The 14441-nt window shown below is 43.0% G+C and overlaps 1 protein-coding gene across 4 annotated transcripts in view; it reads right to left on the bottom strand.

The window, feature by feature from the left end:
• Positions 1 to 14441, bottom strand: part of VIT (vitrin) — a 104644-nt gene that overhangs the window by 46502 nt on the left and 43701 nt on the right. For all 4 annotated transcript variants that reach the window (XM_038561262.1, XM_038561260.1, XM_038561261.1 and 1 more), the window contains exons 5-6: positions 8710 to 8843; positions 3668 to 3745 (exon numbers count right to left, since the gene is read on the bottom strand). In XM_038561262.1, coding sequence (XP_038417190.1) covers positions 3668 to 3745; positions 8710 to 8843 — 212 coding nt within the window. The remainder of the gene's footprint in view (positions 1 to 3667; positions 3746 to 8709; positions 8844 to 14441) is intronic.

Below are 14441 nucleotides of genomic sequence, written 5' to 3'. Positions count from 1 at the left end.
TGGTCACCTTTAAATCTGCCTGCCAGACAAATTGCTAAAGTGCTGGCACTGGCCTTGGGGGTTCACCCAGTCTTCATGACATCTTTGGGCAAAACTGAACCTGCGTGATTTATGATATTTCCGTAACTTCAAAAGGAATTGGGTGTTCATAATAAGTCCTAGGCGAGTTTCTAGTTTCTCCAAAGTAGTCTTCTATCTTACCCTCCGGTAAGTGCTCTGAAGTTATTTGCGCCTTGGCATGGGGATGCAGGCCCAGCTTGGATCTACTTCATACAGAGAAAAGCCACTTAACAGATGAGTTGTATAGTTTATGAAATAGGATAAAATTATTAATTTAGAAAGAAATATATAAAACCTACAGTGAGTATATTTTACTTGCAAAAATTATTCATTAAACCACAATTGAAAATAAAATTTCTACTAGCAATAATGACCATTTTTGCCGCCTTACACTTATTAGATATTGAAACTATAAATTATCTTTTTCTCACATCATTGGCTAATACTGAGGTTTCTAAATACCCCAGTCTTCTTTTGCTAATACTGATTTCTGGAGGACATTAAATATCTTGATGGCAGCCATTTGTGTTACTTGCTTAAAACACAGATATTTTCAAGCATGTCATCAATTCAACCAACAGGTCCATCTCTGGTTTCCATGGTCTTCCATGGGCTGTTGTTTCTGCTTGCTCTCCTGCACAGAATAGAACTGTCTTTAAGATGAAAACAGAGAAAGAGCTCTACTCCAATTGCTCCCAATTCCTCATTGAACATAATGCCTGATGTGACCAAAGTGAATTCTTTTTTTTTAAAGATTTATTTATTTATGATAGACAGAGAGAGAGAGAGAGAGAGAGAGAGATAGAGAGAGGCAGAGACACAGGAGGAGGGAGAAGCAGGCTCCATGACGGGAGCCCAACATGGGACTCGATCCCGGGACTCCAGGATTGTGCCCTGGGCCAAAGGCAGGCGCTAAACCCCTGAGCCACCCAGGGATCCCCAAAGTGAATTCTTCATAGCACCTGGACTCCTGACTTCAGCCCTCACCACTTGGCCACTAGTTCTTTGAGCCCGGTTCCTTAGCTGTAAAATGGAGATGGTCAGACCTACCCGGCAGGGCTGTTGTCATAATTAAAGATCATGTCCGTGAGGGTCCTGCACAGTGCTTAGCACATGGTAGGTACTCGATAAATAGCACTAGCTGACATTTATCATCATGTTATATATCAAGTCCCCTTCCCCCAGTCCCCTTCCCCCAGTGTAGATGTCAAATGTGAGGTGCCATGAAAAAGGCATTGAAGCCAGTTTATAGCAATGCCTGAAGTTCAGAGTGATGGGGAGGATTTGGATCTCGCCAATACTCACTACAGGCCTCAAGGCTATACATGAGGGCAGGAAATGTAATATTCACTGAGCATCTACTATGCACCAGACACTCTGAAGGCCTCTTTTACATAAGCATTCATATTTGATATTAATCATAATCCTGGAAGCCAATCCAAGAATTCCTATTTTTAGGGTAAGTAGTATATTTTCCAAGAGATCAAGACATTCTTTTTTTTTTTTAAGATCTTTTAATTTTTATTTATTCATGAGAAAGAGAGAGGCAGAGACACAGGCAGAGGGAGAAACAGGCAGAGGGAGAAACAGGCTTCATGCAGGAAGCCTGATGCGAGACTCCATCCCAGGTCTCCAGGATCACACCCTGGGCTGCAGGCGGCGCTAAACCACTGAGCCACCCGGGCTGCCCAAGAAATTCTATACAGGGTCCCACATCAGGCTCTCTGTATGATGCCTGCTTCTCCCTCTGCCTGTGTCTCTGCCTCTCTCTCTCTGTCTCTATGAATAAATTTTTAAAAATCTTTAAAAAAAAAAAAGAAAGAAATTCTATACATAAGGTCTCACAGACAATAGGCAGTAGAGCCAGGATTTGGACCCACATTTGTTTGATTCCAAATTCCATATATTTTTCCTCAAAAGAGGAACAAGGTGGAAGGCAAGTCATGAATAGCCTCAAGATTCCCGGATGTGGTTCCCATCAGAGGGTGGCCCAAAGTCCCCCTAGAGTTCTGGTGGAAACTGGCTGACTCTCAAGGAGGGGTAGCCTCCGTGAGCACAGGCAGTGAGGGGCAGGAAGGTGTTAGGAAGTCAAGCATATTATCATAAACTTCAGCTTGATTTTCCTCTGGTGGGAGAGGCTGGGCAGATGGCCAAGATGAACCAGGAGAGGATCCTCCCACCAGTAGCTCAGTAGCCTCTAGTAAAGATTTACTTTCCTTTCTCTTGCTGGAGTGCCAGCAATGTGCCTTCTCAGGTTTGGTGAGCTTCCACAAAACAACACTTACCTGTTTTTATTTAGCTCGGAGTAGCTGGAGACTCTAGCCAAGTAACAGCTGCCTGCCTGATGGTTGCTAACTGCCTGGGGAAATAGCGTTTAAATCTTAGGAACATCCATCCCCAGCAGGAGCTGCACCAGGCACATCAAGATGCTTTTTTATTTTTATTTTTTTAAGGTGCTTTCTATTTTTTGAGTGAGATATTTTCCCATGGAAGAAGGTTATTATGCTTTGAGGGGGTCATCCTAACCTGATTTTCCTGTTAACTCACAGTCTTGGAGGGATTAGGAAGCGGTTTTGTTGGGGGCGGGTGGGGGGGGGGAGCAGGGGTCAAGGCGAGAACAACTAACTGCTGGCCCTCACATCTTCATCTAATCTGCTCCCCCTAATCCCTATAGGAATTTTATCATTCAGGTTGCCACAAAGGGGGCCATCCTTTTATGGTTCTCACAGGAATTTTTTATTTGAATTAGCGAAACTTATTCTTTAATGAGACTATAATTTTAAGGAGCAGTTCCTCTAGAAGCTTGGTGAACCCCAAGTACCCTTATTATGTTTATGTTAGAAAGGGAAATTGATCCCTTTTCTTTGTGTGGGAAATCCAAGTGTCCCCAAAGACATAGTCATGCATAGCCCAGTTCCCACTTTAACACAGAAACCTAGGAAATGGTATTTTCCTGGCCTGAGGTCTACCTGTACTTCGCTTGTGGTTCACATGAAGCTGGGTAGGCTCAACCTCATAAACAGTGTATCTTTGTCTGGGTTATTTCGATTATCTGCTTTCTGTGAACACATACACCACCCCATCCCCTTTGCTGCCCTTCATTTCATACCTTAGCAGAGAGGTATGCTTTCAGCTGCCAGGGGGACATTTCTAGACAGAATGTCCTGTCATCCTCTAAAGCAACAATACAGTACAATTGAAGGCAACAATCATTCTGAATGAAAATGACACAAACATAGAGATAATCTTGGAATTGCAAAAACAAAACCCCAAAATGAAAGCATCACTCTTTAGCCTAGCCATCTATCTCCTTATGTCTGTGCCCCTGTTCTTGGCATCTGCTAAAATATTGCTGGAGTCAGTGGAGCTTGACCACTTAGGATATTAATTTCTTTTTGTTGTTGTCATTCAGACAGTTTTTAAAATTTAAATTCAATTTGCCAACATACAGTATAATACCCAGTGTGCATCACATCACGTGGCCTCCTTACCTTCCATCACCCAGTTATCCCCACTCCTTATCCCCCCTTCAATTTCTACACTACCTCCTAAAACTCAGCGTTTAAAAACTCAGAAGATGTAGGTGAAAACTCTCATGAACACTTGCCTGTTTTGGCAGTGGGGCTTTTTGATGATGAATATGTAAGAGCCGATGGGTAGGTTACATCCTTTTGGGGTTTACCTTCTGCAAAAAAGAAAAAGAATGATTTATTTCTAGAGCTATAAGTTTTAGATGGCTCTGTTCTAGTAAGCTGATTCCCTCCTTCCTATGTCTCTCTCTTGAGTTCAATAAATCTGTTGGTCTCCCCCCAGCTGAATTGTTGATTATGATAAGAAAGTCAAGTGATGTTTTGTTTTCCTGTATAGCCTGTGTTTTATTAATATTAGAAAGGAAGCAATAAAATCTCCATGACTTAGGGTTCACACTAGCAACCCTTATTCCACTCATGGAGATGTGACACATAAGCTAAGGTTTTCGTACATGTGGTGTTGAATGTTTAATTAGGTCAGTAGATGAATGTAAGAACACTCCCCATGCTCTCTCCTTCTGGATGCTCCAGAGCTCTGGTCACAGATTGGCTGTGCAGAATGGCTCTCTCTCCCTTTCCAGACCCTGTGGGAGCCATCTGAATTCCATGACACTAGAAAAACCTAAAAGGTTTCAAAATAAGCATTTGTTGCCTACCTAGGGAAAGATAATTTAGAGGCCAGAGGAGGAGAAGGAATGTTAATATGTATCAGGGAAACAAAGGAGGCATAAAAAAGAAAAACTATCGGGTGATTGGGGTTGGGTTAAGAAGGTACCAAACCTGATAGGACTGGAAATTCCCCGAGAAGGCTGCTTCCTACAAAGCCTTCCTCTGCCAGGAGACAATGCCGGACGTTCCACCATAGGGGTTTTGCCCCACAGTGAGATGGAAAGTGTCACTTGGAGTCTAGAAGCCCTCTTGAAGGCAGGGAATCTGTCTCACTTGGTAACTGTTGAATCTGGGCCTAGAGCAGTGTCTGGCACACAGGAGATGCTCACTAAGTATTTCTTCAGAGAATTAATATCTTAATGCCTAGATCTCTGTTACAGCTCAGAGGCATCTCACCTGTAATCTAATATTTACATCTGATAATGAAAGCATTTTAACTCGCAACCTAGTAGTTTTGTAGGATAGGCTCAGGGAGGAGATGGTAAGGAGTGTTATATGGAGAGCCTGAGGGGTGCAAGAGTCTAGCGGAAGATTTTGCAAAAAGCCCTATTGACACAAGGGATTGCAGTCATGAAGTAGAAAGAATGACAGGGGCTCAAACTGGAAAGACAGGGTCTGAAACTGGGAATAAGAACATCTCAGTTTCTGTTTCTATTTGCTATTAAGTAATCGCCTCAATCCCTGAGACTCTCATTTTTCTCATTCGGAAAATATGGACAACGATATGGACCAATTTCATACATTAAGTTGTAGGGATTTAATGAAAAAAAAAAAGTTAAAATGTTTTGGAACTAGATGTTACCAGAGAGATGTGAAGATTCTATGCTGGTATTACCTATAAATATCACTCAAAGTGGGAATGAGGCAAAATGTTTGGGCTTACGGAGTTATTTCATCTCATTAAAGTCCCCTGGGAACAGAGCTTGGCATTTCCAGGTCCCCCACCCTTGTCTGGGCCTCCTCCAAATAACAGTGATTGAGGTTATTTCGGCCTTGAAGAGGGCCCCACGGCTGTGTGCCTCACTCTTTCAACAGAGAGCCACTGCAGAGACATGGTCTCCCTCTGTTTACTATTCTTCTCACATCTAAAAATCCTATGGTTCTTTCTGCTTCTATTCAGAAAGGAAAAGGAACATGAGCTCAGTTTTCTGAAATGTGGATCAAAGAACAAATGGGCAGTATTAGGAGGTTCCTCTCTGACCTTTCCCATCCCTGGACTGTCAAAAGTTTGTGCAGAGCAAAAATGCACATCCTATATCCTGCTCCCATCCCAGCCCATCGAAGTAAATGAACTAAAAGGAGCACAGTGATGTGTGAAGATTAGAAATAAAAACCTAGAGAGAGGTAATAGAGGTATCCGGTCCTTCAAAGGAGGATTCTGACCCAATCTAGCTAAACTTGGTAGCCTTGAGCCTCCAAATAGTGGGGAGCCTGCCTTGGCTGTTGGCTGGTCAATGCCTTTATAGGCACTGTGCTCTCCCAATTCACCCATCCGAAAGAGACTCCTAGCCATTGCAGAAACACACATGTTTGTTATAATTGGCAAAAAGTGTTTGAGTTAAATGTCACTAGGTGAAATGAGGGGAGATGGAGGTTGCAATCCATAGGGAATAATCTCAGCAGATTGATTTTCATTTACAAAACCCAAAACATCAGGGATCCCTGCGTGGCTCAGCGTTTTAGCACCTGCCTTCTGCCCAGAGCATGATCCTGGAGTCCCGGGATCGAGTCCCATGTCAGGCTCCCTGCAAGGAAGCCTCTCTCTCTCTCTCTCTCTCTCTCTCTCATAAATCAATCAATCAATCAATCTTTAAAAAAAATAGCCAAAACCCAAAACATCTCTACTGTCTTGTAGTTAATTTTTCTTTTCAAACCTCTGTTGGGATTCTATTTTTTTTAAGATTTTATTTATTTATTCATTCATTCATTCGAGACACAAAGAGAGGCAGGCAGAGACACAGGCAGTGGGAGAAGCAGGCTCCATGCAGGGAGCCTGATGTAGGACTCCATCCTGGAACTCCAGGATCACACCCTGGGCCAAAGGCAGATGCTCAACCACTGAGCCACCCAGGCATCCCTGTTGGGATTCTTAAATTGCAGGCTATACACTTAAGATGAAAACACTCTTATTTAGCCAGGAGCTATTTGGTAAACACCTATGTATAGATTATATTTCTCTCTATACTTGACAAATTTGTATTCTAGGTATTAGCATTTTCATATGGCCCCTAATCTAAATACTCACAGTACTGTGTTTGATGACTTTCCACTATCTGACAGAGAAACCAGTTTAATTTGAACCCTGGTTGTGCAGAATTCGGCAGGCAAGAGGAAACAGGTATTGCTAAGTTGTGAAAAATCCTAAAAGGTCTGTTTGTAGTTCTATTAACACTCTGCTAATTGGGAGGATAGTAGGAGTTGGGGTATGGGATACATAAAGGTACCAGAAAAATACCTAGACTGGAAGGCCTACTATATTACAAAACATTTCTCTCTTCCTCACTTCATTGGTCTTCCATTGGTAGTTGCTCAGGAGAGTCGCATGGCTGCTAATCTTGTTGGGATGCCAGGAAGTTCTGTTAGAATATAGTTTAAAGTCATGTGAAGCCTTTTTGAAGAAAATGGGAGATTCAAGGCCGAGAGTAAGGCAAGTATAAGACAATGATAGAACAATGTGTTGTGCTCAAATACCAATGGGGACATGTCAGAAAAGCGTGAAGGGCTCCCGCTGGCCAAACATGGAAAATTTGAGTGCCAAAAAGAATAATGATGATAATTGATTATAACATATTTTCGAAAACATCCATGGGTCCGTATTGGTACTTGAAAAATAGGTGTGGATAGGAGGAAATACCTCTTTTCTTTATATAAGAATACTTGCTAATAAAAAAAAAAAAGAATACTTGCTAATAAATGGGAATGACAGAACAATTATGCTTTTTCAATTTCTAGTGCAATTCTTGCTACTGCAAGGATCATCAACAGAAATTAAAACCACTGGGTGAATTTGTTGGGGAATGAGCTATTCATGCTGTTTGGAAGTATTACCCTACAGATTACTTATTAATTACAACAATCTTTACCATGGAGAGATGTTATAAAGTATCCAAGCAGTTAAGTTTAACATCAACAACAGTTCGACAAACTGACATTATTGTGCCTTCTGATATGCACAATGGATATACTATGATACTACCTGTGTAGTAAACTTGGCAAAATATTTAACCTGAACCCAATCATGAGGAAATAGTTGGACATGTTTGTGGTCCAGATTGGGAGACATAGACTAGACAACTGGCTAGGACTTCTAAAACGCCATTGTCATTCATGACCAAAAAAGGTAGTGTGGTGGTAGCTAGTTCTAGATTAAAAGAGAGTAAATAAATGTGATAACTAAATGTGACAGATGATTTTTATTAGATCATGGATCCAAAAGAAAGAAACAAAGAAACAACGAGGGGAGGGAAGGAGAGAGGAGGAGGAGGAAGAATTTACTATGAAGACTATTTTAGGATAACTGGATATAATTGGATAACTATTTGTTAGATAATATTATAACAATGTTAATTTTTTAGGTTTGGTACTGGTATCGTGGTATTTAAGAAAATGTTCTTGTTTTTACCAGATGTGTCCTGAAGTATTGAGGAATAAAGTGTCATAATGCCTTCAGCTTATTTTTACATGAATTAGAACGAAATAAAATAAATGATAAGTAGATAGATAAAGCAAATGTTCCAAGGTGAAGGGAATATGGGTATTCATTGTAGTATTCTTTCCATTTTTCTTTCAACTAAAAACATTTCAAAACAAAAGGCTAGGTTGGGTAATTTCACAAAAATGGGCAAGGGCAGGTCATGATAATCCAGAGATACTCAGTCACCTTTTTGCTGTGAAAGCACAGTAGTCATTACCTCACTGATATTACTTCATGAGAAGAGGGACAAAAAGAGTAAAAATGATTATCTGCAAAAATCCTAAGGAGCTAGATAGCAGGAACTGACTAGTGATACAATGAATGAAATAAAAAGAAATCTCAAAATTGTAGCTTGGTTCTCTAAGAGCCTATATCCCTATCCATTTATCAGAAATATTAAGGAATGAGGATCAAGATATGAGACATATTTGGCCTAGCCAAAGGAGTAGTTAAAAAAAACCCAGGTTATGAAATATAATTCACTTCATTAAAAGTTTGGATTACAGATAGCTTCAGTGTGTTTCAAATGAGCAATTGGAGCCTTTTAATATTTCCCGACTTTGTAGTGATTTATCACGGTAATTATAATTTATTATTTCATGATCTTAATTATCAGAAGAGCTAATGCTTCAGATTTTTTATGAAATGAGCTGAGCCATAAACTAAAACCAACAGAATGTAGAGCACATTTCATCCCGCGAGGTCACTTAAGCCAAGCGCCCAGGCATGGCAGCGCTTCCCAGAGCGTGGGCATACCTGAGACGATGAAGGACTCTCTCCAGCGTGGCAGGGACAGCGACTGGATGCCATTGGAATAACTCCCTTTATAGCCAGATTGTCCAGCAACTTTCCGAACAAGTATTTTCCCTCCTGAATTATCAAGCACACCACTGTGGGGAGAAACAAAAATATGAAGAACTGGAAAACATCATTTGACACAATCAGCAGATTATCCAACCAGTGTCTATCTTTATTTTAAGATACGAAGGTGGGGATGCCTGGGTGGCTCAGCAGTTGAGCGTCTGCCTTTGGCTCAGGGCATGATCCTGGCACCTGGGATCTGGGATTGAGCACTGCATTGGGCTCCCTGTGGGAAGCCTGCTTCTCCCTCTGCCCATGTCTCTGCTTCTATCTCGCTGTGTCTCTCCTGAATAAATAAATAAATATTTTTTTAAAAGCCTTATTTATTTTTGTTGCATTTCATTTATTTTTTAAAATATTTTTAAGATTTTATTTATTTATTTATTCGAGAGAGAGAGAGAGAGAGAAAGAGGCAGAGACACAGGCAGAGAGAGAAGCAGGCTCCATGCAGGGAGCCCGATGTGGGACTTGATCCTAGGACTCCAGGATCACGCCCTGGGCTGAAGGCAGTGCTAAACCGCTGAGCCACCCGGGCTGCCCAAATAAATAAATCTTAAAAAGAAAAATAAAGATACGAAAGCTTTGAGATTAAGAAAAGTTTGCCTTAATTTGCAGCCCCCTACTTGTACCCCCCAAGAATGGCTCCTCCATCACATGGCCCAGCATCTGACCTCCAGGTCAGACATCCTCTTTCTTATCACAGGGACCTGGTGGTTCTGTCAGGCAGCAATTTCTCTTGGTCACCACGCCTCAAATTTCTTTTCCTTGGTTTCCTCATTCCCACTAGTTCTTTTTAAGTAAAACTTCTTTCCTGACAATTTCTGGTGTGGTTTCGTGACCTCGCAGAATGACTCCAGTTATTTCGAAAGGCGGCCATGACATTTTACCAAGCAAATTACTCCTTCCATTCTGGGCCAGGGAAGGAAGGTGTGTAGAGAAACCGAACTCATTAAAAAAGATTCCCTAAGGACTAGCAATTGTTTCTTTAATTTCTAGGATTTTGAAGGTTTTAAATCCCGAGATGACAGCGACTGACCTATCTATGTGTTTGCCTTGTCCTATGAAGCAGGGCCTTCCTTCTGGTTCCTGAGCATCACTTCACATTGTCATTTCCTCGCCCCCAAACCTAAAATGGCTCCCGTGGGTATCCGTGATTTATGGCACAGAGGGAGCTAAAAATGCGCTGAGGTTTGTTCTCATTAACACACTCCCTTCCCTCCAGGAATGAGAGCGTTGCCGTTTCCTGCCCTCCCACCCCCATGAGTCAAGAATTTTCAACGCTCAACTGCTCAATGACCCAGAAGGAAAGAAAGTGCTAATAGTACTTGACGCGTAGAACACTTAATTGCTTTCAGTAAGGTTTCTCACTGGGTGCTGCTGGCAGACCTGTGAGTTGCAGAGCGGAGGCAATGCTATTGCTCCCATTTCACAGAATTGGGCTTGGACCGGTGGAGTGACTCAGCCCAGATTTTGTAACTAGAAAATTGCAAGGCAAGGGATGCAAACCAAGGTCTAGCTGACCTTGGAATCCTGGGTTTATTCCATTTGGTCACAGTTGCCTCTCAGAGTCCAAAAGCATAAGCACCTCTTGATGCCAACTCCTCATCTTTCCAAATCTTTTCAACCCTGCCTTCTCTTCTTTTGGGAGCTCAGAAGCAGTCACCTCATGTCTCCCAGCTGCAGCCAGGCTGGTCTCTGCTCCCCCAACAGAGCACCTGGTTCCACTCATGTGTCTGTTCACACTGCTCTTTCACTCTAGAAAACCACCTCCCACTTCTGCTTGACAAGGCCTGGGCCCATCAGCACCCAACACTTTCTTCTCCACAGAGATTCTGAAAAGACCATTACATCCCTTCCCAATGAGGCCTTAGAATCTTGTCTCTCAACCAAGACTCTGATTTTACTTAGTCTTGTGCTATTTCCTAAAGTTTGCTTGAGTTGATTTTGTCTCCCAACTGGTTTAGAAATGCTTTTATGGAAAAGACAGTATATTATGCTTCTGCATTGGAAGGCCTGTCAGTGGTGCATGGATGCTGCCCACACTGGTTTATGAGAACCAATTGTTGACATTTCAGGATTGTGAGAGTTGGTTCATTTCACACTGTAGCTTGAAATCAGCCATGGTGGGAGTATTTATACCACTGAAGTTGGTAAATGAGCACTTCCCTTGCTTTTGGGGAGCTGGTAGTTCAACATTTATAAGCACGGCACTCATGTAGGCTGAAAATTCTAAGTATTTAAAAAAATTATCCATGCTCCCTTTACTTAGAATTAATAGGGGAAGATAGAAGTAGCACCTTTTTTCTTTCCCTCCTGAGAAATTATTCTGCCCTTGGTTTTGAAGTCAGTTGTATTGAGGAAATGTGTGTGTGTGCACTTGTTCCTGTAAGATCAGAAGCACATTTGCTACCACGTGGACTGAGGGAAGGGAGGCCCTGTGTTGAGCTTCCCCCTGGCTGTTCAAGGAAATGGGAAGGACCCTCAAGCTGGACAGGGCTGCTGATGCCCCTTGTGAAGGTGTTGTAAAACCGAAAACCCAGACTTTGGGGAAGGTACGGTGCAGAACTCTGGTGTGCTCATGAGATTGCCCTGTCGCAGACAAGAGGGATGCCTTGTCTTGAGGGTGGACTTGAGTGGAGGATGTGGATCTTCTCATATATTCTAGAGGAGGGTAGATGCCGGGTAAGTCAGTGGTCCATGGGAATGGGAATGGCTAACAGCAGTCCATGAAGATGGAATGTACCAGAGACTCGACCATTGTAGGAAACACTGGAGAAGAGAAAGATCCTGCAAGAGGTGGTGGTTTCACTTATGAAGCAGACAGGAGCCATGGTACTTTGGAAAATTTATGTAAATGTGATCTCCTTTCTGTATTCAATCAGAGATAGGCACCTTGTATATATTCTCTGAAAGAGCAAAACCAGTTCCACTTCCTTACATTCCTCAGATGCCCTGTGTGATTCCAGACGTACCTTCCCCACTCTGGGACCAGGGCATTGGGCTAAGCTGAGGGTCAACTGCATGGTTTGGAGGAAAAGACTTGGTTTGGGACAGTTGCCATTTGGGATGAGCATCTAGTCAGAAATCAGCATGAAGAGTGCTCTGCATGGGGAGGCCTCCTTGTTGCCCCATTGGGGAGAAACTTTCCCTCTCCCCAGCACTTAGTCCCACTCTAAATGCAGAGGTTAATTCAGGACAAGATGGAGCCAAAACACGATGCCTCCAATATGTTCATCATTCCTTTGGTTTGAAAGAATCAAGGGAATTACTCATATTAAGACATCTGATTATGATATATATATGAATATTAAATCCTAAAACTAAATCTGAATGTCTAAACCAAAGTACGCTCTATCCAGCCTCCCCATCCTGACCGTGGGGCACTCTGAGAGGCCAATAATGGAGGCCCCATGTGCATTTTCTACTCATCTTCTCTGCCTTAAATTCTGCCTTCTGAAAAGAGACTTGTTCTGAAGAACAAAACTGAGAGCATCCAAAATTCCTGTCTGTTCTGCCTTAAGACCTCTATTCATCTTCTCCACGGACAGTGATGCTTCTTTCCAAATAGAGTTTCCCACCAAAGCAGACCCTGGTCCAGGAAGCTACTAGGGCACTTGGCAAGCAGCAAATCTTGTTTTTTGAAACATTCAAGTTCTCCTCCTCCAGCCACCTCCCCTCCTCCATATTCTCTCCACAGGTTCCTACACTCCAACCCAAACACTGGGATTGCTGGGTTCTGGTCCTTGTCAACCGCCCTTCTTACTCTGTCCCCAGGGGTGTGTCCATCCATCATAAAGCCATTCCCAGGGATCCCTGGGTGGCGCAGCGGTTTGGCACCTGCCTTTGGCCCAGGGCGCGATCCTGGAGACCCGGGATCGAATCCCAGATCGGGCTCCCGGTGCATGGAGCCTGCTTCTCCCTCTGCCTGTGTCTCTGCCTCTATTTCTCTCTCTCTCTGTGACTATCATAAATAAATAAAAATTTAAAAAAAAATAAATAAATAAAGCCATTCCCAGCTCTTACTGGTCCTACATCCAGCTCCTGTCCTCACTTTGTGTATTAAGCTGTGCTGGGACCACCCTCCCCCGCCCCCACCGCTCCATTCTTACATAAATGTGTCACTCCAGCTCTTGACTGGAAGTCAGGGGACATGAGCTCTAATCCCAAATGTGCAACTTACTAGCAATTTAATTAACTTCCCTATTTCTCAGCTCCTCTTCTAACAAATGGGGATGTTAACAGCAGCCTCCTGGGGCTGAGATGATGCTAGAAGGAGAGAAAATTGTAGTGCAAGGGATTACTGTGATTATGATGACATCTCTGTGAGGTTGAATTAACTCATGCGACTCTGTCCTGCATGGGAGACATTGAGAGGTGAGACAGAGCCGGCAAGGGCCAGAGGAAGCAAGTGCCAACCATTCTGGATCCCTGCTGGAAAAACAGAGGCAGCCTTAAGACAGGCCCAGGCCTGCCAGCAGACATCAGTGTCTGCATAGACATGGATTAGAGAGTGTTCCTGGTGCGGGAGCTGTTTGGGCGAGCCCATGTGTGTATAAGGATGCGTGTGAGCATGCATTTGTGTAAGCATGCTCATGTGTACTCACGCACATGCATGTGTGCGTGTGTGTGTAGACTTGTGTACCTCTCCTTTTTTGCCTGAAATTTCTTTCAGACTGAAAGCAAGATATTTTTTCCATAGTCTGGAGTTAAGAAACAGTGTTTGAGGGGCACCTGGGTGGCTCAGTGGTTGATCCTTTGGCTCAGGTCGTGATCCCGGGGTCCTGGGATTGAGTCCTGCATTGGGCTCCTCTCAGGAAGCCTCCTTCTCCCTCTGCCTGTGTCTCTGCCTCTCTCTCTCTCTCTCTCTCTCTCTCTCTGTGTCTCATGAATCAATAAATAAAATCTTAAAAAAAAAAAGAAACAGTGTTTGGTATAGTTTCTCTTGAACGGTTCCCTACTTCTCTGTAATAGAGCCTTCAGAGTTCTGCTCTCACTCAAGAATCAGTCAGCTCATCATCCCCCTGCGGCAGTGGTAAGATGAGGATGACCCATAGACGCTGCTAGTAATTCTTTTATTGTTGTTGGTTTTTGTTTTTTGCTGCTAGTAATTCTTAAATCTTATTTTACATGTAGACTTCATTCTTGCTGCCCCCCCAAATTTCTGAGAAGCTATTGATGAGACCTCCAGAAGGAGTAAATTTTCTGTCTTTCCCCCTCTCTCTGGCAGGGCTATAGTAGATCCATCACCTGGCTGGTACACAATAGAAGGAAAAAGATACTGAAGTCCAAGACTGAAGTAACTTTTCCCAGTATCCAGTGGCTGAGCATTGATTTGGCAGTCACGTCTCAAAGTGGTGGTTAGGAGTGTGGGTGCTGGACTGAAGTTCCAGACCTCACTTGAGTTTTTTTTGTTTGTTTTTTGTTTTTTTTACTAGTGCAGTGTTAGAAAAGCTAGTCAGCCTCTCCCTCTTTAGGATGTGGCTACAAGTAGCAGCTACTGCACAGGGAACCTCGAAGATTACATAAGGTGATATAAATGAGGTGCACGACACAGACACATGAGCCTTGTCAAAGATTTAAAGTAAACAGGCCCTCCCCTGTGTTTGGACTCCCAGCCTGAGCAGAAG

This window comes from Canis lupus, chromosome 17, assembly GCF_011100685.1.
Source record: "Canis lupus familiaris isolate Mischka breed German Shepherd chromosome 17, alternate assembly UU_Cfam_GSD_1.0, whole genome shotgun sequence".
Lineage (NCBI taxonomy): Eukaryota > Metazoa > Chordata > Mammalia > Carnivora > Canidae > Canis > Canis lupus.
The sequence above is the reverse complement of the archived record's forward strand: the minus strand, read 5'-3'. Positions and strand labels throughout refer to the sequence as shown.